General features: G+C 49.5%; 7 protein-coding genes across 7 annotated transcripts; 3 read left to right on the forward strand and 4 right to left on the reverse strand.

Moving 5' to 3' along the window:
- Positions 1–256: 256 nt before the first annotated feature.
- Positions 257–5,653, forward strand: KY384_000533 (uncharacterized protein; the record flags this gene model as incomplete). The annotated part of the gene is made up of 3 exons (XM_044809069.1): positions 257–554; positions 878–4,596; positions 4,649–5,653. The coding sequence occupies 3 exons, from the start codon at positions 257–259 to the stop codon at positions 5,651–5,653; spliced, it is 5,022 nt and encodes a 1,673-aa protein (XP_044665056.1).
- A 748-nt stretch (positions 5,654–6,401) lies between these two features.
- KY384_000534 (uncharacterized protein) lies at positions 6,402–8,511 on the forward strand (the record flags this gene model as incomplete). The annotated part of the gene is made up of 4 exons (XM_044809070.1): positions 6,402–7,011; positions 7,070–7,483; positions 7,569–7,643; positions 7,715–8,511. 4 exons carry the CDS (start codon positions 6,402–6,404, stop codon positions 8,509–8,511), a joined length of 1,896 nt encoding a protein of 631 aa, XP_044665057.1.
- A 601-nt stretch (positions 8,512–9,112) lies between these two features.
- On the forward strand, positions 9,113–12,118 carry KY384_000535 (uncharacterized protein; the record flags this gene model as incomplete). The annotated part of the gene is made up of 1 exon (XM_044809071.1): positions 9,113–12,118. One exon carries the CDS (start codon positions 9,113–9,115, stop codon positions 12,116–12,118), a length of 3,006 nt encoding a protein of 1,001 aa, XP_044665058.1.
- A 2,848-nt stretch (positions 12,119–14,966) lies between these two features.
- KY384_000536 (uncharacterized protein) lies at positions 14,967–16,694 on the reverse strand (the record flags this gene model as incomplete). The annotated part of the gene is made up of 1 exon (XM_044809072.1): positions 14,967–16,694. The coding sequence occupies one exon, from the start codon at positions 16,692–16,694 to the stop codon at positions 14,967–14,969; it is 1,728 nt and encodes a 575-aa protein (XP_044665059.1).
- Positions 16,695–17,643: 949 nt separating this feature from the next.
- Positions 17,644–18,138, reverse strand: KY384_000537 (uncharacterized protein; the record flags this gene model as incomplete). Its single annotated transcript, XM_044809073.1, has 1 exon — positions 17,644–18,138. The coding sequence occupies one exon, from the start codon at positions 18,136–18,138 to the stop codon at positions 17,644–17,646; it is 495 nt and encodes a 164-aa protein (XP_044665060.1).
- Positions 18,139–20,180: 2,042 nt separating this feature from the next.
- On the reverse strand, positions 20,181–20,880 carry KY384_000538 (uncharacterized protein; the record flags this gene model as incomplete). Its single annotated transcript, XM_044809074.1, has 2 exons — positions 20,181–20,611; positions 20,661–20,880. 2 exons carry the CDS (start codon positions 20,878–20,880, stop codon positions 20,181–20,183), a joined length of 651 nt encoding a protein of 216 aa, XP_044665061.1.
- Positions 20,881–21,325: 445 nt separating this feature from the next.
- Positions 21,326–22,433, reverse strand: KY384_000539 (uncharacterized protein; the record flags this gene model as incomplete). Its single annotated transcript, XM_044809075.1, has 2 exons — positions 21,326–22,367; positions 22,417–22,433. The coding sequence occupies 2 exons, from the start codon at positions 22,431–22,433 to the stop codon at positions 21,326–21,328; spliced, it is 1,059 nt and encodes a 352-aa protein (XP_044665062.1).
- Between the last annotated feature and the right edge of the window lie 2,075 nt (positions 22,434–24,508).

Consider the following 24,508-nt stretch of genomic DNA (forward strand, 5'->3'; position numbering starts at 1 on the left):
AAGCCTTCGGCCTGCTCTGGAACATCTAAAACTAGGGTATCGAAGGAAACTAGGAACATAATAGCAAGAGTCAGACAGCGCCAGTAGTCGCCTTCGAAGATTAGTTCACCAAGCATGAACCAGCTTGTGACGATCGACGACCTGCGGCCTCCACCACTTGAGTGCTTCAGCCGCAAACTCTCCACTTGATCACAATCAGGTTCAACCTCGAGGTGAGCTCGCACTGCCGCGCAAGAGCAACAAGAAATCAGAAGCTATGTCCTACAATCATGGGAGTCAATATTTAGAGCGCCAATATGGCCAATACAACCAAAATCCGCCGAGGCCACCATACCAGCAAGGGCACTCCTCGACATTACAATCCGGTCAAAATACGGTCATCCGCCGGACTCCAAGCTTCGACCCTGGTGATGATTCTGCTCGTCTTGAACCCGGCTCATCCCCTGGTCAGTACTCCGGCAGCTACGAAACGAGAGGGTCCGCAGATTACCAGAATAATGAACTTCACTTGAACCCGCAAAGCCCGTCTTACCCACTACGATCCACTTCATATGGTAGCTCTACATCCTCGACTTATTATTCACAGCCTACGAACGCTGCTCCTCCCCCCCACCACCGCGTCAGTCCTACAATCCACAGCACTACGGGGCGGCCCAATCCCATCCAAGTCCGCCTCAGCCAAGCAGCTCGTTCGGCGCACCTTTTAGCCCCAGCTATCAAACATACAATCCTGCCGCTTATCACCAAGCTGTACAGCAAAACCAGGCTGCTTACAATGCAAATCAACCCCCTCCTCCCCCTCCTCGGCCCTATAGACAGAATCATCCAAGCGGAATAACTCCCCCATCGGCCTCGAGCGCTCACTTCTCCAATCCAGGCAACCAATTACCTTATCGACAGCAACAGCCTGCTATCGCTAGCCACACGCAACCACCATCCACCTACACCTCATATACGCCACCTGCTCCTCCCGCTCCGCCTTTCTCTCCTGGACGTGATGCATTTCCCCCACAGACACCTTCGTCCGTTTCCTCTCAACAACAAGTTGCATCCACATCTCCGACGGAGTATCGAGGAGGTTCTCTAGGACCCTCGTCGCGTCCCCAAAGTCAAATGCTCTCCTCAGATGGTTTCCATCCGCCCAGAGAACTGCCAATGCCATCACCATCAATACATCGAAGACCAGTGGGAAATAATGGTCCGTTACCTCCAACACCAGAGACACCAGGACCAACACCACCTGCGCATTCTCCACAACGCAATAATACACTTGGCCGCCATCCCCATTCAAGGCCTTTGCCCCAAGCGCCCTCCGCTAATGATGGCTATTTTGGGCATGCTGCCGCCGAGAGCAACGAGGATTATGATCAACAGCAAGGCTACGAGGATCTCATGCAGGAAGTGGAAGCTGCTGTGATGGGTAGAGCTCCGCCTTCTAGAGCACGAAGAAGCGAGAGCGACTCAAGAGCACTGCCGCATCCGGTAAGACAAGATACGAGATCATCACAGGTGTCGTCTCAGCACTCGACCCCTTACGAGCAAGTAAACGGTAATGTTGATCAGGCTGACGACGATCGAAATTTCAATTATGACGCTTACAGCGACGACAGTGACGCGGAGGCGGAAGCTGGCTTAGCTGCCATGCGTTCAGCTGATGAGCAAGACGCTGCGGATGCTGCCCGAAGAGAGAGCCACGAACATTCTCGTAGATCACAAGGCTCTCAGCGTCTGGTTGGACTCAACCGCGGATCTCCGGGGAACAGTGACAATGGTATTTCAGTGGACATGAGCACGTATGGAGGTGACTTTCCAGGCGGTTTCCACTATGGGGACAATGTTGCTTCAAATGAGCAAGCAAGCCCCTCAACAAACAGAAATGATGCCTTTGCCGAAGACAGGCTGTCCAGACGCTCTGATACTTCCGCATTCACATTACCAGTCGGCACGGAGACTTATGACTTCCCCCTATACCAGCAACCATTTGTACCTGCGCGCGTAGATACTTCAGGGACAGGAGGACTTTCAGAGCCTTCAGCTCACCCAAGACGTCATAGCTTCGAGGATGGTGATGAAGCAACTTTGGTGGATACAGAAAGCTCTTATCCCTCCGGCACTCCAAGTCCCTCGAAAGAAGAGATTCCAGACATGTTTTTCCACCCTAGCTCTAGAGGTGGGCGACCTCTACCGGCAGCGCCAGTTGATCATTCGGTCCCGCAGCTCATGCCTGCGGGAACGTACAAGGATCCAGAAAAGTTACTTCAGTATGACGAGCTTGGCCATCTTCGATATCCCATGGCACCTGATGCTTACAGCCAAACTCTGACTCCTGGAGGAACTCCTGTCCCACGTTCATCTTCCTTAATCAGCCGGGGTAGTCAACCTCAAGCTGCGCAACCTATTCGTTCCAAAACAGACGCTGATCGGCAAAGGATTTTGTCCCAGCAATCACAACAATCCGGCTATCGTTCTGCATCTATATATACTCCTGATTCGTTTGCTGACCCAAATGCCTACGCAAGTACCGAATTAGACCTTCCATCGATACCTGTCGGCAAACGCAGGAGATTCAATCCTGCCAAGCTTTCTTCGAATGATTTCAAAAAGTGCCTCGAGCCCTGGGCGCTCAGTTCAGTCGTTGCATGGTTGAAAGAGATGACTGAGGGCGAGGCTGATCTTAAAGAGACTGCGGTAGTCGACGGAATAGTTGCCCTTTTCACTCACAAAGTACCAACAATGAACACAGCCGATGCAGAAGTCCTTGGTGCAAAGGTCGTATGCGCAATGTTCGACTCAGGGACGCTTCTCAAGGACGAGGAATGGGTCAAGTTTGGGACCGAAGAGATGTCAGGCGTCTTCTATCAATTAACGGGGACTGGGTGCTATTCAACAAGAGTACACACTGAGCCACTTCCAGGCCGATGCTATTCGCACCATTGTATGAGAACCCTGAAGAAGATAAATTTGCAAACACAGGTTCTAGAGCCCCAACGCAAACAAGAGGACTGGTTCACTTTTTACAAGCTTCAGAAGGAGGATCTTGAAAGAGCAGATAAGAAAGATGTTGAACGGCAAAATAACTTACACGAGATTGTGACGACCGAAGACAACTTCATCGACCAATTGAATGTGCTCCGAGTGCTATACAGAGACGAATTGGTGAGGTGGCAGCCTCCAATAATTGCTCCGCAACGTAAAGACAAGTTCATGAAAGATGTTTTCAGTAACGTGGATACAATCAAGCAGGTCAACGAAGATCACTTGCTTGCTCAGTTAAAATATCGCCAGCAAGAAGAAGGGCCTTGGATCACAGGCTTTAGTGATGTATTTCGAGAATGGATTCGGAAGGCCAAGACCGCATATGTTGATTATGCTGCTAATTACCCCAGTGCTGTCTATCTTATGAAGCAAGAACAAACTCGAAACCTCCTTTTCAATCAGTTTTTGCAACAAATGCAAGATAACGAGCGCTCGAAGAGGTTAGGATGGGACACCTACCTCAAAGCACCCATCACACGACTTCAGCGATACGGCCTGCTCCTATCTACGGTGCACAAACACATGATCAAAGAATCGGAAGAAAAACGCAATCTTGCGATAGCAATAGAAGAGATCAAGATAGTAACTTTTGAATGCGACACCAAAGTTGAGGAAATGTCAAAGATTGTGGACTTAGCAATCCTGCAAACGAAATTGAAATTGCGCCCAGGTATGGATCAAACGCTTCTCAACCTCACCCATCTAGGGCGAGAGATCATCTATGATGGCGATTTACAAAGACTTGGTTCTACCAAGCTATCGTGGGTAGATGCACATGCCATCCTTTTCGACCATTACTTTGTACTTGCCAAAATAGTGGAAGATAAACATCCGACAGGCGGTGAGAAGGGCGTGAGATTCGATGTTTCAAAGGAGCCTATACCTATGGACCTACTCGTTCTTGAGAACACAAATGATGATCCTGTCAACAAGTCGAAAATGGGCACCGTAACAGCTGTCGCTCCGAGAGGAGGCATTTCTAATGACACACGTGCCGGGCGGCAGTCAGCACCCAATGGTACAGCTGGACCTGGGACCTTGGGGCATGTAGATTCAAGTTCGTCTGTCGCATCAAATGCCTCTGTCAAAACAATGGTTCCCTCAACCAACCTTGACGTTGGAAAGACTGAGAACTTGATGTGGCCATTTAAGGTCCGACATTTAGGTCGCAACGAAGGGTTCACGTTGTACGCTGCGACGAAGGCGAATAGGCAAGAGTGGGCGAAGAAAATTCTGGAGGCAAAGACTCGACATGCTGCATCACTATACAAACAGAACGCCGAACCCTTCCGGCTTCGCGTCATTGCAGACACGGCTTTCGCTTACGACGGCATGACGGCTTCAGGGAGGGGCACTGCAATCAAAGGCACTCCACTTGATAGAGCGATCAGAGAGGTGGAAAAGGATTTTGAAGGCTCGCAACGGCCGAACCCTGTCTGTAGGGCTACGGTGAATTGCGCGACCGCTTTCGCTCATCCTAACGGGACCAAGATGTTGGCTATAGGGTCCGACTACGGTGTCTATATGACAGACTATCATAATTCCCGTGGTTGGTCTAGAGTAAGTCTATACTGACTTGTACAAAGAGAGTTCTGTCTGACGATTCAACTAGATTATAGCTGCACAGCGTGTTACTCAAATCGCCGTCCTCGAGGAGTTCAGTCTAATGCTCATCCTAGCGGAGAAAACTCTGGTCGCTCACCATCTTGACACTGTCTTGTCACCCAATCACTTGGCCAACAACAGCAATACCTCATCTCACCAACATGCACCTCAAAAATTAAGCGGAGCGCGCGACATCGGATTTTTCGCTCATGGCCGAATGAAAGACCGGCAATTGATTTTCTACAAAAAGCGAGAAGGTGTAACGTCCGTTTTCAAGGTTCTGGAGCCCGTTTACCAACGAACCGCCTCCATTGGCTCTGCCAGCTCGACGAGCTCTATGAGGAGTAGACTCATGGGTGGCATGCGAAGTCTGGCGAAAGCAGGGACAACAGAATCATTCAGAGATTTCGATGAATTCTACATCGGCTCGGATACCTATGCCATCAACTTATTTCATAGTAGCCTCGCAATTGCAACAGCCCGTGGAGGGATCGAAGTCATGACTTTAGACAAGAAAACGCCGATCTCGGTGCCTGACCTCAAGGCTCCGGGCGTCGCTAGTATTGCAGCTCGCATTCGTGACATGAAGCCGCTAGGCATGTTTCGGCTCTCTGAGTCAGAATTCCTCCTTGCGTATGAGGAAGTCGGGGTGTACGTCAACAAACACGGGGATGTCTCCCGCGGCGTGATCATGGAGTATGTCGGTCGTGCTAAGCAGGCGTGTCTTGTGGGCGCCATGTATCTGATCCTGGTGGATTACTATAGCCTTTATATTGAAGTAAGAAATGCGATCAATGGCCGCCTGAGACAGGTGATTAGCGGAAAGGATGTGAGACTGCTGGACGACGGAGGACCGCCAAATCAGAATAATCGGGCAAGCGGGGCGCCAGGCACTCCCACGATGGGTGCATTTGGGAGCCCGGAAACAGTCAAAATATGCATGCAGCATCCGGAGTGGGAACGTAGTCAGATCGTGTTGGAAATGATCGTTAATGAGGGTCTGAAAGAATGATGAGGTTATGAAGCGACAGAGTCAGCAGGAGCACATTTTTTTCGCTTTCGATCTAATGATATGTGATCTGGCGCGGAGGATACCCTGGACTCGTTTGGTCTTCTTTACTTGGGTTGCGTATTTACGATACTAGAGTCAGGGCGCAAAAAGATGAGGCCTGATGATATCTTGGTCGATCCTGTAAATGAAGGGCTATCAGGAATACTGGAATGATTTGATAGGAGTTAGGCAGATATCATCAAAGATATCCTATATCACCCTCATGAATCTACAACTGAAGCGGCATTTCACTGTCTTAAAAAAGTTCATCACGACGGAGCGATTTAGACAATTTGTGTTGTAGAGGATTCGACCAATTTGTTCAGTCTATCACACGAGCAGTCCTTGGAGGGCTCAGGACAGGCCACTGATCAAGGAACTGACCTTAATCGAACGCTTGGTTGGGTCTACTTCCTTCTGCCGATGGATTGGTAACCGTAGCGCAGATTTTGTAATCAGTCTCATTTAGTGGAAATACTCTCGAGACCATCTCTGTCTCTTCAAGCTATATTTGTGTACAACCCTGTGGTCTCTCCTTCAAGACTGCGTCCAACTTGCTGAGAACAGATCAGGGTGTGTTGCTCCTGTAGTTGTCTTCCCCATAATATACCTCCGCCTCGTCCACCGACACTTCCACTACCCGGCGGTCGCCGTCCCGCCGACATCCGGCGAAGCCGTAAATAGCGTTGAGCCTGCAACAGTAACATGAATGGATCCCTCTCGAGGCTTTGGCAATCCGCAGCAAAATGTGACCGCAGTACCTTTTGTGTCAGTCCAGCGACCAAGCACAGACTTGGCTAGACCGCCCGTCGGTGACCATGATATTTCTAGAAGCGTAACAGGACAATCGCAACAGAGCAGACCGAGGTCGCCTGGCCGCCAATCGCCAGCCCCTCAAAATCGCCTGAATGGCAATTCAAGTATACGACTACGGAGGTTGACCTCCCAAGACAACCTTCGGGTCGTCGGAAACAATGAGAATGGACGCCGGCGGAGTCCCTCGGATCCCCAGCGCAACCGAGACTTGAACCTACCCGGAAATGAGATGAGAAGGCAGAGGACGGGAACATTGCAGATGCCTATTGTTGAGGAGGGCGTACCTACAGATACCGGGACTTATCTACAACCTGTAGCCACCCAGCCACCAGGTGCCAATGGAGAAACATTACAACCTCCACCCCCAAGATCTACGTCTCGACGTCTCAGCAATGCCGCGCGATCTGCATTGGGCAGACAGCGAACCTCGAATCCACCTTCTGCTTCCGATGCCCAAGAGCAGGAGTATCAATCACATGCAGTGGATCTATTGGATGTCGTTGGTATGTAACCCGTTTTGAGATATCTCGTGATGCGAGCAGCGCTGACAAACCTCGCCAGACCCCGAAGTCTCTACTTTGACGACCCTGACAAATGTTCAGAATTCACTTTTCGTGCCAAACCTAGGTAGATTTCTTAACCGCAGGCCTACCTATGACATTACTCCACGCTACAGCGAAGAATCCACAGATAGCTCAAGTTCTAGTGATGATGGCGATACGCTACCGCGAGTAAGTACGGTAGCTACAGATCATAAGCCAGAGGACGTTCAAGCGGCAACTGAAGGTGGCTTGACTGTAGAGTCGTCATCGCAGCAACGGCGGAGATTCAGCATTTCGTCTCAATTAGATGACGAGCACTATGCGGTCTTGCCCCACTTGTTCTCGGTCGACGAATGGGAAGAAAAGGATGTAAAGGCACTTAATGAGCACGTGAGACACCAGCTCCATTCCAGAAGAGCCAGGTTCAAGAGAAGTATGATAGGTTTTAGGAAATATGTGTCCAAGCGTACTCTCACCCATCTTGTTGTTCATGTCCTATAGTGCTGACGGCTTTCTAGCACTAGGTTTCTTTGTCACCCTGTATGCGACTCTGATTACCATATTCGGACTTGTTTGGGTCCTTTTCCTTATTGGTTCGTACTTCTCGCAAGCTGATGCTTCGCCGTATCCGTGGGCGCATTCATCAAAAGCTGACATTGTGTAGGCTGGATTTCCGCTGGTGAGCGACAACCTTACATTACCAATATCGTCGATAATGTCCTCGTTGCGCTGTTTGCCGTCGTTGGCGACGGTCTTGCCCCATTCCGAGCCGTAGACACATACCATATGTGTTTCATAGCACACTACCACCATCTCACGTGGAGATTAAGGCGAGAAAGAGGCGTCGAGCCTCTGCCGAATGAGAACGACCTACCAGAAAAGATCGTATTCCCAGAACTACCCAATGGATCGACTGCCCTCGACGTCGACACCTCTGTTGCTGAGGATAAGAAGCCCAATGATATTGATGATGGCGAGGACATCGAGCCAGCATACCCACCAAACAAGTTCCAAGTCTCCATGCTCACACCCGTCCAGCAGCGCAAGCTTGAGCACCACCAACAGAAATTTGCAGCCTCCCACTCATTCTACAAACCTCACGAGTCAATAACCCACCATGCGTTTCCTCTCCGCTTTCTTGTCGCGGCCGTCGTGCTCCTGGATATGCACTCCATCTTTCAGATCATGCTCGGCTCTTTCACATGGGGTTGGACATATCACACTCGGCCCTCATGGATAACAGCGGTAATTCTCTCGTTGAGTATCACGGTCAACATTACGGGGGGCATCGTAATATCGATCGGCGGGAAGCGCACGAGGAAGAAGGAAGTTATTGAGACGATGTTCAGGCAAAATCTGACGGAGGAAGGGATCAGGAAGCTTAGGAAGAAGCGGAGGAAAGAGCAGAGACAGTCTTTACGAGATCGGGTCCAAGACGTGGCTATAGGATGGAGCGTGTAGGAGAGCGTGATGAGATTTTGGGGTCATTTGAGGGTGCAGATGACAGGGAAATTATAGAGGACGCGAAAGAATATATATAATGTAGTGATGGCACTTATTTCTTTCTTCTATCTAACAGCACCCAGCTCTACCAAATTGCCGGTTAAAGCCTTATCTCACCACAAGAAAAGTTCAATTCCCTTGAAGACCTCTGTCAACGCTGCCAAAGTGGCCCAATGCTATTTCTAGCGAGCACTAGCGCCATTGATACCCCTGAGTGCCAAGCATCTATTCTGCTTCCAACCCTGTTCAATGTGACAAGGCAGCAGTCCACGAGCAATTGGCTTGTATGAATAATGTATCATTGGTTGCTTACCCATGTTCTCCCATCATTACATTCTTGCAAAATTAGTCATGGGAGATGACTGCTGCTTGAGCCATTTCGCTTCTACAGCCCCAGTGTCCAGGATTTCTTTTCTTTTGGAAGAGTTTAAGAGCCCTTGAATTCGTCATGCCGCAAGGCTCAGGCTGGGAAGAGCCTGCCACCCCGCGGAGCACGCTGAACATAGCTCTGTCCGACTGATACGCAGCATCTGAGCATTCACAGCGCCTTGCCAGAGAAATGGGAGACTTGGCACTGTTGTCAATCCCACAGCTCGAGGAAAGTATCAAATTATCAACAGAGCAATTGGAGTCTCTCGGGACTCAGCATGTGGATCACGCTTATCTGCTTTCTAAACTGAGTGATTTATGGCTCCATAAATCCCGAAAGACAATGCAAGAGTCCGACCTCGATCAAGCAATCCAAGTCGGTCGTCATGCAGTTGATGCCATGCTGCCAACAGAGCCGAACCCCGCAAATATTTTTGAAAGCCTCGACACCTTGCTTTTCAGGAGATTCAAGATTGTTGGCAATAGAGCTGATCTCGAAGAAGCCGAAAAACTCATGAGGCAGGCTCTCAATGCATCAAAGATCCATAGTGCGCAGTGGGTAAACAGACGGGACAATTTGAATTTACTTCTACTTGAGAGATTCAGGTATTTAAGGGACATGCGAGCTCTTGATGAGGTCATTGAGACTTCGCAGCTACTACTCGACCTGAGAACTGAAGGCAAATGCAACCTTCCGATCATCAAAACGCGTCAGGCTCGATCGGCAGCTCTTTGTGCACGAGCCAAAGTCAAAGGATCTATCAGCGAGTTGAGGGAAGGCATCGCAGAGGGTTATCGAGCTCTTGATGCTTGTAGCCCGTCAGACCCAGGTTACGGCAGTGTTGCTAGTAGCCTACCTGCGGCGGTTATGCACCATTATGAAAGCACTCAGCTGCTAGATGTTCTTAATGAGGTAATGAGATTATCACAGCACGCTCTTGAAACTGTACCTGAAGATGATGACTACCGTCCGTCCATCATCTTGAACCATGGTGTGTTCCTCTTTCATTACTCGGAGCGAGTGCGCAATTCTGATCCAAAACTCTCCCTGGAATACATGGAACAGGCCATTACTATGGCCAACGAGGCTATCGACATCACTCCGAGTGACTGGAGCAAGTATAACTTGGTAAACATGCTCGATTGCCTGTGTGCATGGCTGGGTTTGAAAGTCAAGCTGACTGGCGATGTCCTATCAGGGCAAGCCGGAGTGCAAATTGCTGAGGAGGCGCTGCAAATCATGCCTGTTGAATATCGGGAGAGACCGACAGTACTCAACAATCTAGTGTGTACGCTTGATGCTCTTTTTGGCGCATTCCAGCACACAGATCGTGACAAAGCTCTAGAGTATCTGAAACGGGCAGTTCAAGTTGGAACATCTGCAGTTAGTGAGGGTGATGAAGCTGACCCTCGGTATGCTGAAAGAATGCTCAACCTTGCGGCAATGCACGCCAAACTATCTCTACTGAATGATGATGATGAAGACGAGTTTCAAAAAGCAAAAGGACTTTGGCTTTCCGCTGCAGGTTGCAGTTCTGCCCTACCTGTAGTTCGCGTTTCGGCCAGCTTGAAGGCAGGACAAGCTTCTTTCGCTGACGATGACTTTGACACCTCATATGCTGTGCTGTCATCAGCTGTACATCTCCTGCCAAGGATTAGTCCTCGCTGGGTCTCTTCTGCAGACCAGCAACATTTACTCTCACAAGGCTCTGGTATCGCTGGTCTTGCGGCCGCTGCTGCCGTCCAATTAGACAAAGACCCATATGAAGCGCTCAAAAGACTTGAAACTGGTCGCTGCGTTGTAGCTGGATTGACTATGAACGTGAAGGATGATGTCTCCGAGCTCAAAGTAGCTCATCCACAGCTCTGCGAGAGATATGATGACCTCCGCCAATCTTTCTCTCGTGGCCCACAAGCAGCATATGCAAACTTTTTGAGTCAAGAAAACAACTTTTCCCAAGTCAATGACGACATGAACAGGGTCGAGAACGAAATCCGAAGGCAAGTAGGGTTCGAGAACTTCCAACTTCCACTCTCGGCAGGTGAAATGCAGAGTCTTGCGAAAAGTGGGCCCATCATTGTATTCAATGTTGTGCATTACCGAAGCGATGCCTTCATAGTTACAAGTCAGGATATCGTCTCAATCCAGCTTTCAGATCTTAAGTATGAGGATCTTGAAAAGAATATAGAGGCAATGAAAGACCTCGGCTTCGGCACCAGAAGGCGAGACATAGTCCTCGTAGAGCCTATCCAACCACAGCAAAATATCAAGTCCATCCTCCAATGGCTATGGGATGTCGCCGTCAAGCCGGTCCTTGACAAAACGACCTTGACCGAGTCAAAGAGGATTTGGTGGATGACAAACGGTCTCATGGCACTGGCCCCACTGCACGCCGCTGGCAACCACGCAAAAGGCTCGCGAGACAACACACTTAGCCACGTCATCAGCTCCTATATATCCTCTTTCAAAGCCCTAGCCTATGCTCGTAAGAAACCTATCCCCGTTTCTCCCCCTCCCGCACAAAGATTCCTCCTCCTCGCAATGGCAAACACACCAGGCCACTTACCTCTCAAAGTCGAAGCCGAAGAGAAAATCCTCAATCACCACTTCGGCGCTCAACTAACCGCAAAACCACAACCCACCACCTCCGAAGTCCTTGCTCTCCTCCCCCACTACCCCATCATCCACCTCGCCTGTCACGGCCACCTATTTCCTCGCTCCCCTTCCTCCAGCGGCCTCATCTTCATGTCCCCCTCACTCCAATCCCCTTCCACCACAGCCATTCTTCCCATCTCTGCCATTGAAAAGCTCTCTCCCCCTACTACCTCCCTCTCCACCTCCTCCTCCTCCCCCTCCTCAAGTTTCGAACTCGCATTCCTCTCGGCCTGCTCCACGGCCGAACTCTCCTTCGGGCGTCACATCGACGAAGCGATCAATCTCGCCAACTGCTTCCAAGTGCTCGGGTTTAGGCATGTGATTGGCACCATATGGAGTGCCAGTGACGCGAGCGCGGGGGTGATTGCAACGAAATTCTATGGGCGGTTGAGCAGGCAGATTGAGGAGGGGAGGGGGAAGGGGGAGTTGGATGTGGCAGGGGCGTTGCATGAGGCTGTGACGGAGTATAAGGTGGACTGGAAAGGGGAAGATTGGGAGGGAGCGCTACATTGGGGGCCGTGGATTCATGTGGGGGTGTGAGGGCGTGTTTCCGGAATCCAGAGATATCGTGGTTTTGATAATGAGAGGAGGCTAGGATAGAAATAGAAGGTGCGTTCAACGAAGACGAGAAGTGAGGATACTTTGGTGCTGCCAATAATTTATACACCCTTAGAATGTGGAGGCTGGGATCAGGACACACATGACCTGACCCGGGATATGAATTATAGGAGTACTGGTACGCTGAAATCTCGAAGATGATGATCAGACCTTTCCAATTGGATATAATAGAATGACCACTGGCCCAACAATTGGACAAAGCGCCTCTGGAACTCAGCCAAAATTAATCGGTCCTACACGCCTGCGTATCCCATCCTCCTTGGCCTACGATATTGTCAACAACGCATTGACTCGATCCTGCCCTACAAAAGCTACGTCTTCTCACACCATATTGACATTCGTGCCCTTTGAGCCCCATTTCCTGCTCGGGCTCATCAATTGCCCCCACCAACGCCATTTCCAGCAAGAAATACCACAAGGACAGTAGCATATCTTGCTCCGAATTCGAGTCAGCAGCCTCCTTTTAACCACCTTTTCGCAAAATTAAGGACTTACGTTGCGCCACCAATAAACATCTCGCTCGCATTCGCATTGCTCAACCCCGAAAGCGTCATGATGAACGCCGCCGAAGAAACCACAATCACGAGCATACGGCTGATCCCACTCTCAAGGATCGTGATGGTAATCACCGGCAGAAGTATGAGCGCCACGATGACAAAGGTCACAATCACATAGCTGAGGCGTCGCAGCGCCCGGCCTGAATAGATGAATACGTTTGGGTCCCTTGAGACGGCGTCGAGGCGGGCACTCTATGTATCTATGAGCCAGAATTCGATGAAAAGGTAGGCCATGGGGGGCACTTTCTTGGGGGCAGTATAGAATGAGATGGGGCACTTACTTGCCGGAACGGATGGTAGAAACGGATCAAGCCCGCCTCGACGAATTCTTCGACTCGCCTAATGGCATCTTTGCTGATGGTGCTAACGCAGAACAGGTCGGAATTCTGCGCCAGATACGCCGTTTCCTTTCTGCTTATACAACCATTTCCAGCCATCCAATTCTGCAGGCTCGAGATGTCTCTCTGTTTAGGGGCTTCGAACATGAGGATATTGCGGTTTCTAGCTATGATGTCGTCTTTCGAAGCAGGTAGATTCCATCATTAGTGAAGCTCAATATGTCTTGGCTGTCAATATACCGTATTCGGCGAGCGCAGTATCAACTTGAGTGAGTATTTCTTTGCGTCTCGAATTCCTATCGCTCCGGAAGCTACCAAGGAACAATCCACATTTCTCCTTCTGATCCACTTCGTGAAGATCTTCTTCGAGGGCTGTGAGCTTGTCTTGCTTCATGAGTAGCAGGCGGGTACGAAGTGCTGAGAATCGTCGACAGATATGGAAGGAGTCGTGAGCTCCGATGAGGGCGGAAAATCTTGGATATCCTTGCGGCGAATCCTCAACTAGACCAGCATACTCAGAAAATTCTTTGATTACCATTGAAGGTCAACGTACTCTGGTGAGACACTGTTTCGCAGGCGTTGCTGCCCAGAGTGAAGGCAGGAATCCTGCTCAGCTTCGCACCAATCAGGTGCCAGACAGCGCTGGCGCCGATGAACACTCCTCTAACGAGTCTTGATTGAAAGTCTAGAACTGCCACGTATATCCAGTCACCAGACGATAATAGTAGCTAGCTCTAATGCTTACGTGGAGGATTCGTCGTCAGAGCACTACTCGAAGTACCGAGCTCGATATCAGGATATGCACGGGCCATCGTTGTGCTAGGTTGTATAGATTATTGTCAGAAACATTTCAAGAAGATCGTGGTTTATCCCTGCTCGCGTGATCTCAGTAAGATCAATGCTAATAAAAGTGAGGGGCCATTGAACTTGGCCGCCTTACCGAAAAGTGAGGCGAGGCTTCGAAAAAGGAGGCAATCTGTGAGGCTTCTTCCATGGCCATTAATGAATACTTCATATACCACTTCAAAGTTGGATACACATCCCTTTCTCCATCTCGAAGCCAATTAATTGATATTCAATCGTCAAAGCAGCCTTTTGACCTACAAATATGGGTGGAGAAGAACGGTAAAACACTATCGATCTTTCCAAGGCTGTTTTAATTGATCCTAACTGTAGTTCTGTGAGTCCAGAGCTTCGTGTAGGCAAGGATGATAGCCGCCCAGGCGTAAAAGCCTACAATCTTGCAAGCTTTACTAGGTCCTCGAACTTCTTCCGCGCTGACAACCTAGAAGAATGCTAAGTACCGAGTCAACGACAAGGTTTACCTCACCCTGTCTGGCAAAAGAATGGACCTTACTTCGTTGCGAGTTTGCCAGCTGCTGGAAAGTACACGCTTTGCCTTGAGGATGGAGAGCCAGTGAAGGACGGGAACACGGTCAATGAGGATGACTTGAAGCCTCCAAAATAGGCTTTCCTTGGAAGGCGTGTGCTGATTAAGGTACTTTTTGCGTCCATCCTAATATGGTGGATCAGACGTTCTTGGGCCATAGAATTTTGAATGAATTGAGGTTCAATGTATCGTTGTTGCTTATCTCTCCCCAACAAGCCCGGCTTTTGTTCGAATGATGTAGTTTCGGGTAGCCCAATCTTCATTATGAGCCCCGTCTACATCGGGCCCTCGGTGAGGCAATGCTAATCTAGCAAGCAAATCATCTAATTCGTCTATGGGACTTCGCGAAAGCGTCTCGTCTAGCATCCTCATCCTAGGTAGATTCAACGCTGCAAACGACGTGGGCCGAGTAGTAACAAAGAGCTTCATAACGTCGTCACATTCAGTCCAGCCCTTTTGCTTGAGATCATCAGGAATGACCATTCTCATCGATATGCTTTTGTAACCTGTGTGGTACTTTGCGCGGTCTTCTGGTTGTACGACCCAGTAATCTGGCCCGCCCCCGTAGAGAAAACACCCTGGATCTGCCAACCAGGCGTCAAGTCGTATATCGTTAGATAAAGAGGATGGTGAGAGTGGTTACGAAAAGTAAAATTTATGACTTCGTGTTCTCGGACTTCGACCACGCCATTGGCGTCAAGAGGCCTTTGCTGGGAGTCAAGGATATCAACAGTGAATGCCGTTTCCAGCCAAGATGACACCAGTCCATTTTCAAGGGCTTCAATGAACTGGTATCTGGCGACGTGCTCCAGAATCCTCACCACTAGGGGAATTACTCCAGAAATCCGAGCTGATATTGCTGGAACATTCATAAGTCGATTGCCCAGAATGTCTAAGACTTCATATTCTACATGATCATTCAAAATCACCTGACATAAAGAGGTTGGGCTGTCCGTGTCTTCTGCAAAAGGTTGCAAGAATTTGCTACTCGCTAACGCATAACTCCAATCTCTCCCAACGTCAACACCAGACGCTATCTTTACGTGGACTTTTTGAATCGAGAAGTGAGTCAGGGGTCGTGCTTTCCAGCCTGTTCTAATGTCGTCACCACTTGGTGATGCTTGAGTAACATCAACGTCACAAGTAAGACCGTGGACAGCATTGACCATGACTCTTGCTGATGTCGTTATGGCCAGGTTTTGTATACTCATGCTTGGATCGAATGGAAATACTTCATATTCGTCGCCTTTGGAGACACCATGCGCTCGTCCGGCGCTCACATGTAAGGACCCTTCCGCAGTGAATATTTCTGAAAGAGATGAGGATGGGAATCGAAGTCCCCCAAGAAAGGATACCGCTCGATCACCGAAAAGCATTGGATTTTGAAATGAATAATTTGCATGGCATTTGGTGCGAAGATACTGATATACTGACTCATGACTGGAATGAAAGCCGCTTCTGGCAGCCCGGCTGAGGGCTGAGAGAAGCAAAAAAGACATAACGCCATGCTTTGTGCCATTGATATCCCCCTCCCAGGTCTTCTCATGAGGGCCGCAGGCTGTGATGATTGTATATCCTCGAGCACTTTCAAGCCACTTGAACTCTGAAGTCGCATCTCTCGTAACGGTAGGCGACTCAAACAGATGTGGGACTTGTTCCAGAGGGAATTGAGCAGCTATGGCAGGATCCCATTCCACCCCTCGAGTACTCAAAGGCATGAGTTTACCGCGGCGGGTCACACCCCCTGAGTAGCAGCAGTCCAGTACAACTGTGACTTTTAATCCTTTCTTGGCCAATCTCTGCAGCAATCGTGCCAAGTCGACTCCTCGCAGATACCGTGATCCGGTAGTTGGATCAAATAGCACGAGAGCTACATCGCTGGTACCCCGTTCTTTGTACTCGCGGGAAACCACCGGTTGCTGTGTGCCGTGACCAGAAAAGTGTATATACAGAAAATCCATTTCATTAGCCGCCTGTTCAATATGGTCCAATTGTCCTTTGATATTCTCGAAAGTGGGCCAAGCATCAGGTTCTTCGATTGGTACCTTATCATTGGAATTCTGAGGGGCACTTGCAGTCAAGATGCTCAATTTTACATGCTCATGGTTTGCTTCTAGGTAAGCACCCATATCTCTGACATCTTGAACTGCCCCGTGCAGATGGCGGTCCTGTACATAGAAATTGATGCCAATGAGAATGGCCCACGTTGTCATGATTCAGTTACGAAATACTAAGCTGGAGATATTTGCGAATTATCATCCATACAAGGATAATAATCAAGACTTTCATCTGAGGGGCACGTCCGGAGTGGTCATTCCTTGACAGAATAAGCAGGTCAGCGGACGGAGTACCGATGATATTAGGATAGTTAGCATGAAGGATGCAGCCCTGAGGTTGATCCGAGATCCAATCTACCACTAAAGGCAAGGCTGCTCATCTCCAGAGATTGTGTGTTACAACAGCTCACCTCAAGATTGGCTAAGTCCCCAGGACGCATTGAGAAGGTGTGGCATTGGAAGCAGCAAAAGATCGGAGGTCTTTGAATCATGCAAAAGTGGCGACTGTTTCAATCGGATTTTCTTGTCATTTCTACTGTACAGATAATTGTCGTATCAGAGTATAACTTTGTCCCTTTCTCAACCCTCTCTTCGCTCTGCCACGAAGCCCAATCGGCATCGCGTGGTCATGCGGAGGCAAAACAGGACAAGTCTATACGGTATTCTCCCCAAATGCCTGCATTTCGCCATGACGCAAAATCTTGGATTCATCACCGACCCCATGCAACAAGTTTTGCGTATTGTCCCTTCCTCAAGCCGAAAGTATCAAAATCAGGACGCCATATTCATATTACAAAGTCGTTTCCCCACTTCCTTGGTATTGTTATTTATGGTCTTTGCTTCCATGACAGTTGCATTAGGTTGACGAGACGGGTAGCCTTGGTTGGGCGAGATGTTGCGATTTCAGGGAATATTAGATGTGGTAAGTAAGTCGATCGTCGAAGTCATTTACCAGAGAAGATTCGAGAGAAGAGCAGATTTCAAAGAAGATGGGTATCATTTGTGAAAGCAGAAGATGTTTATAACAGAATGAGGTAGTTGGATGGAGCTAGAAATGGCCCTGTCAGTATCTCCCACAATTTCAAAGAAGACAGGGTGTGTAACGTTACGTACCAATGCCGGTCTCTCCATTATCTTTCTTAGCCTGCCACCACCGTCCGCTCACATCGCTGACTTCCAATATTTCATGCTTGCTGAAACTTATCTCGTTCGCATCGTCAGGATTGGCTTCATAACTGTAGATCGCCTTCGCACGGTACGGGTACTCCGTTGCTGCTGTGAGATCTTCATGCGGTGCTGCGGCACCGCCTCCCAGCGGCCCCGTTGGCTGCGGTGGAGCGCCGAACCCATTAGTGCCAGGAGTCGGGCCGGGCGATTGTTGATGCTCACGTGGTGAGACTGATCGTTTGCCAGCGCCAAAGTTGTTTCTTGAGCCATTGTCTTGCTGCCCGCGGAGGCCGCCGGGGTAGCCTGTCACTGGAGAGCTCGTCTCAAAGCCGTTCAATTGCGCGGAAGTGTACATCTGAGGCTCCCGCTGCTGTTGATGGTTGTTAGAAAGGGTTGTCTCGGGTCGGTCGCGCTGGCCGTATGGCGGCGACATTGGTCGCGATTGGCGGGTGGATGTGCGCTGGCCTTCTTTGTGTAAGGCGAAGGAGTCAATGTATCCACGATGTGTGGCTTGTGGGTTTGACCCGAAATAAAATATCCAAACAATCTACTTTGTCAGGTGGGGAGACAATAAGTCGGGGTTCAGACGCCTACCATGACCATTGAGAGTAGAATGAAACCTGCTGCCGACGCTTCTTTAGCGCCATCTGGCGAATATACCAAGGTGTTGACTATTGCTGTTGCGTAAGTCAAGCCTGCTGCCAGAAAGCCAACGACCTGCAAGCACAGTCAGTCTCGGACCCGAAAGGGCCGCAACGCGAGACGTACAGCAACTTGGTATGTTTGGGTTACGTCCGCTCCCACTATCACAAACACGCCAACAATGACACATAACATATATGCAATTGCCCACCACGCAAAATTGGGAAAATCTCCTTTGTAATCTGCAATGACGGAAGCGATAAAGGTGATGAGCCATGCAAGCTGCTCATTGTCAGTCTTCATTGCATGAATGAGATGGCAAGTAACATACGATTGCAATTGATATTGTCGCAAGTGCAAATGGATCTCCAACGATATGCCCTGCGCCACGTCAGACGATGCTCTTTCATATCGGTCGCTGGAGCAGAGAGACTGACCAAAGGTAAATCTACGTCTCCGCCTGCCGGCGTTGGCCTCTAGATTGCCGTTCATCTTGCGAAAAGTCGGCGACGAACTAGCAGACCGGTGCATTAATCCTCCTGATATGACTTGCTTTTCTCGCGTACGACCAACCCAACTCTTGCACAGCCGCTCTTGCGCTGATTTAATGGTAAAAAGTCGAAGGAGCAATGGCAGATGTGGAGTCAAGTGTAGATTGTTGCGATCGCTGCAAGGTGTCAAGGATCGTCTTTAATTTCAAATGTCGTGACCTGCACCGTAGAGGAGGGAGGAGGGGGTGGAATAGAGATGAGGATTAGAGGTCTCGTTGTTGTTGGTCGGACAAAGTACAGATGCACCCAAAATAGCAGAGGGATCCGAAGGAATGAATTGAACGGCGAAGTGAGCGTGAATGATTAAATAAATCAATGTCAATGAATGTTTCTGTCGTTGAAGATGAAGATGAAGATGAAGTTGAATGTTCGAGACAGAGAGTGACCGGTGGAGGGCGTTGGCTGAGACAGCGACAGGCCCCAGGGTGAAGGGGCTCTCTTTCCGTAGGCCAGGTTTCAGAAATTCGCACGCGCGCCGCCTGTTGTTCCTGTTGTTCCTCTTCGCAGCTAAGATTAGCCCCAGTCAATCACGGTGCACCAGTACCTGACGGCACAGCGTGTGGTTCTGCGGCGCGCCTGGGCCAGGTACAGGATGGATTTGAAGGAAAGGGAAAAGGAAGATGATGAAAAGGGCGCAAAGGGCTGAAAAGAGGCGAAAGCCAACAACAGCCGGGGGGTTCTAGTTCTAAGGCAAATGGAACAAATCAGCGTCCATTATTATTATTATTGAATCCTGCGCATTAGATAGTTCTATTATTTTATTACCTCGTGCCGTCCCTGCCAAGAACCGTTGGCTACCGCTACTGTTGCTCTAATTACGCTATAAATTACGCATATTCACATTTTATCTCACTCGTGCTACACCTTATGTAGACAGATCCTATGGTGATGAAGAGTGCCCATTGGATTCGCTCAAAGGACCTAAAGGACCCAAATGACTGTGCAGCCCTGATGATTCATCATCGTCCCGAGGCGAAGTCCTGCATGTCTTGGATTCGCGTCCTTCATGGCTGTCCCTGCCGTCCATTCACTCGCTCGACGACGTGGCTGCCTAGAAAGTCACGCATGACTTCTGTCGATCCGTGTGCGAACGTACCTCCGGCTGATCGCACGCCGTCCTGCTTCCATCAGAGCCAACTTGCAATCTCAGCCAGGGGACCTCTGTCCTTTGCTGCACTCTCGCTTCACTTCTGCTCGCGCCTGGTCTCCGTGCTTCCTGCCTTCTTTTTGGCGCGGTCTTAGCATTTCTTGCTTGATACCGTCGACTCACTGCACTGTCTTCTCACCCGCCATACTTCTCCCCTTGCACCTCCTCCTCCTTCCTAGCCCTTTCCCTCTGTCGAACCCCTCTCTCAACCATTTCGACCCTTCGTTCCCACTCAGCCCAGCACTCGTTTCCCCCTATCACGCTTACTTCGTACCATCTTTGAAGCACATGCGCACTCCTCGCCCGTAACCCTTCAATCTCCTTCGCCTGCTCCCGCTGCACAGCCTCCACTTGTTCAAGTCTTGGTTGAAGGGAAATGAGTGTTCGACTGGCTGAAGTAGGTGGGATGGGGAGGTCTTTGAGCGTGGTGAGGCGAGATGCTGTTTCTTGGTAGGAAGGAGCGAGGGCGAGTATTGTAGAGATCCTTTCGCGATTCGTGAGGGATGGGTCGGAACTGGTGGGGGGTGTAGCGGGACTAGGAAGGAAGAGTGAGGGGTGCTTGTGGTCTATAACGCGTCAGTGATGCTAGACTTTGGGTGAGAATATAAAACGCACAGGTTGTAAGGAGTTCGCGTGCGGTTTGAGAGCGTGAGATGAGATCATTGAGGCTCTGCTCGAGATCTGAGAGGCGGGCGCGCACATTCAAGGGTTTCTCTTTTGAGGATGCAGCCTCGGCGGTGGGAGATTGAGAAGTTTGGCCAGTGATGTAGTACTCAAGACGGCGGAGGCGGCTCTCGAGAGCTGAGAGAGAGCCGGGAGTTGTCATTGGTGCCATGGCGGACATCCCAAATTTTACATTCAATGAGCACTCCTAGAAGACATTGGAAACAGCATGGAAGACGGTCAAAACTCAGCAAGCATCGTAACCAAAGCCTGGCCATGCGGACACTAGCAATCAGGAGCCCTGAGGCTAGCCTCTCTTAGGCCTGACTCTGATAAGCTTTAGATTGGTACTCCGTGTTGTTTCAAAATATCTCAAAAGCAGCTTCAATAACATTCCATAAATCGAAAATAACAAAACGTAGACCACACATCGTGATTGCAGGAAAGTTGAAAGCAGCCAAGATGAGTCACCAAATGGAGGCATCAGTTCATTGACTGGATATGAAAATCTTCAGGTATTGCTACCTACCGTAGCCTTGTACAAGTGGCTGTTTTCTTTGAAGGAAACCATTTGGCATTTCCATCGTAAGGCGTGAAATCTCCACGGCTTTTCATTCTCACCACGGCTGTATCATATCCTTCCTCACAATTTTTCCAGTATCATGATCACGCTTGCCCTCAACAACACTCAAAGTGAAGTCTGCACCTATCACAGGGTCCAAAGCTCCAATCTTCTTCAACTGCTCGGATCCGTAACCACCCAAAGATGTAGCCAGAAAGCCAGGCGAAATGCACCAAACCTTTACACCATCGTTCTTCAGAATTCTGACCCATTCACGCATTAACATATTAAGCCCGGTCTTGCTGCTTCGATAGGAAGTGGTCGAAAACCCAGGCTCTTTGGGCCAACCAGCCGCAGGACTTCCATTTAAACGCTTCAGGTTCTCGCTCGCTGTGCTTTCCGTCTCTGTTAACGTGGCAGTCCCACTTGTTATGAAGATGAGGCGGGGGTCGCTTGATTTGAGGAGCAGAGGGACCGCCAGGGTTGTCAAGACTTGAGTCCCTGCGACGTTGACATTCCATGACTTATTCCAGGCTTCGCGGATTCCTATGGCACCAGATGAGATTTGCGGATCGTAGGCTACTCCGCCATTGTTCATCAGAATATCGAGATGTCCTTTCTCTTTGGAAATGGTCTCGACTGCTTTTTGCAGTGAGTCATCAGACTCGAGATCGACCTGGAGTGTGCTGAGCGTGGACGATGTGGATGGGTACTCGTTCTTCACTTCATCGATGGCGGCTTGGCCTTTGGAAGGTGTCCGACATCCGACAAGTATGTCGTACTTTGTTGTAGAGCGGCAGAGTGATTTGACCACTTCTAGGCCGAGGCCAGTGTTGGCTCCTGTGATCAGAATTGTCTTGACGATTGACATGGTGGAGATATGTGACTCTGAAATAATGGACAAGTAGGGTTGTTCGATTTTATAGCTCGATGGCCTCTCGGTTTTAAGGATTCCCGCCGAGTCCGGATCCTTTGCTTTCAAGACCTCTGCTATTGAGTTCTGCCCCTCCACACATTGTCGAAAGATCCGATCACCATGAGGAAGGTGAGAGTATGCTGATTTAACCTCAGCTATCGCCCGCTGCTGACACTCGGAGCTGCTTCATGTGTCAGAGCGGTTATGGTTCGTGCTGGTGGGAAACTCACTGCTGAGGGTTCTGCATAGGATGGGCAGTTGCCATAGCGCATATTCACCACCTCAGATCCCACTGAAGGCGGTCTTCATAATGTACTATTTGGCTGGCTTCGAAAGATTGCCAGCATCATTGGCGCAAGGCTGAATTGGTGTGGCACAGGTGGAGAAGACGTAGCACGAGGCTGTTTAGCAAGAGCAATAGGGGTTCGGCTGTTCTGCAGCGCTTCGCACCTGGCTCTGGCCACCAGTCCATCGACCACCATTAGTAAATACCAAGAACAATGCATAGCAGACTTTATAGCAACTACTTGTTCGTTTTAGAACAACCAGATATATAGAACAAAATCGGTCTGGAAAGTCGACCGTATTGTAATTTCTGCGCTAAAGTTACGGCATTCCTTCTTGCCTTTTCGCTCAGAACACTTTCAATGTAATGCCAAAGGGGTGGGAATACATGTCATCTCCAGTTTTGGCTATGGCAGTGCGTCGTGGAATCTCCATTCGATACTACAGTGGTATGATCAGTCACGCAAGCCATCAGTTCATACTGTAGCTACTTGAGCCGTTGCCATGTAGACCCATGGATAAGCCAAGACCTATTAATGCCCTAGCATAAGATGACTGAATCGCGTCGTCACTTGCGGCCTTCAAATTTTTGGCCCTTCTCCTCTATTATCTCCTATTATCTCCTAATTCGAGAGAGATTGGATTGATTTGTTCACGCTTTGACCTTTGACATTGTATGAAGCTTGCAGCTACATCTCGCATCAACGTACGACTGAAGCGCCTCTGCAAGTTGCTTCTAAAGTACCGTGCTCGAACGACTTCCAGAGAACTTTCTCTATCCGTCCTACCAATGACTAGCGCGGAGAGTTTCTCGATAGATGGCACCTAATCCTGGGGCGGTGGGTCAGGCTGTGTCTTCGCTGGTGTAAGACCATTGTCCTTAGAGCGCTATTTTCCCCCATTCTTCAGCGGCTCATAATCACTGGAATATCCACTGCCATGCAGCGAATGGCGTGCTGCGAGGGGAACGACCTGTGACGTATCCAAGTGCCGTACGACGATCTCATTTATCAAAAGAGAACGTCTCGTGGTCCGAGTTGTTTGAGGAGGATATGCTAATTTGCGGGTCATCCTGAAGTGGTTTTCCCTGTGAACCCCGCACTTCATGGATGTCGTGGCGAACAATTATGCTCTTCATTGGGAATTGATTCCGCTCGTTTTCTGGATCAACGAAGCAGGCTACAGCTTCCTCGTCAAGCTTAGCAAATCGACTTTTTGTATGTTCTCCTACGCCCGCCGAGCTTGTATCCCTGCCGCTGCTAGACTTGCTTTTGACGGAAAGCCGTGGCTTTAAGAACGAGAACATTGGCCCTATTTCAAGTCAGCTTGTAAGAGCGACTAACGATGATTCGTATCATCTTACTCATTGTCGGCAGGCATGCACAAAAAGCGCCGACACCAACATCTACCGAGCTCCATTGGTAGACGTCCACGATTCGCCAGGTTGGGTCATTGTAGTTGACCTCCGCAAGTTTAGTGATACGAATAATTGAGGTAACACAAACGCTACGGACAATTAGTAAGTATGCCTACCCAGAATACCGTGGAGGCCTACAAGGCTCCCAGCAGAAATATTCCCGTCAGAGTCAGTCTCTGTGCCGTGTTTGTGTTCAAATTCCAGACCATGGGCAGAGGTAAGCAGAGTATCATGACGTCGCTCACTAGATTGAGAACTCCAGAGACAAGACCGAAGGTTGGCAGGTCTAAGCACCTTGCGTGCTCGATGCTTAGATCCCAAAAAGCGGATATTGGAACGCACTGAAAGATAGTCGCAAAAAAAACGCTGATCCACTGGCCACATACGATGATTATAGCGACGTATACTGCATAGCGAAATGTTCGAATTGGAGAAAAGAGCCGGTAATAGAGAGCTAACAGCGACGCTTTCGTAAAGAAAGACGCAGTGAAGAATAGTAGTAAAATGACGAGAGCAGCCTTTTGAGCGCATTAGCAAATGCCACTACAATCGGATGGTTCTCCGACCACCTTTTGGAAGGAAGGTAATAAATCTGCAACGACCGGGAGATGATGACCGAG

Source organism: Bacidia gigantensis (genome assembly GCF_019456465.1).
Source record: "Bacidia gigantensis strain McMullin 20006 chromosome Unknown contig_74, whole genome shotgun sequence".
Lineage (NCBI taxonomy): Eukaryota > Fungi > Ascomycota > Lecanoromycetes > Lecanorales > Ramalinaceae > Bacidia > Bacidia gigantensis.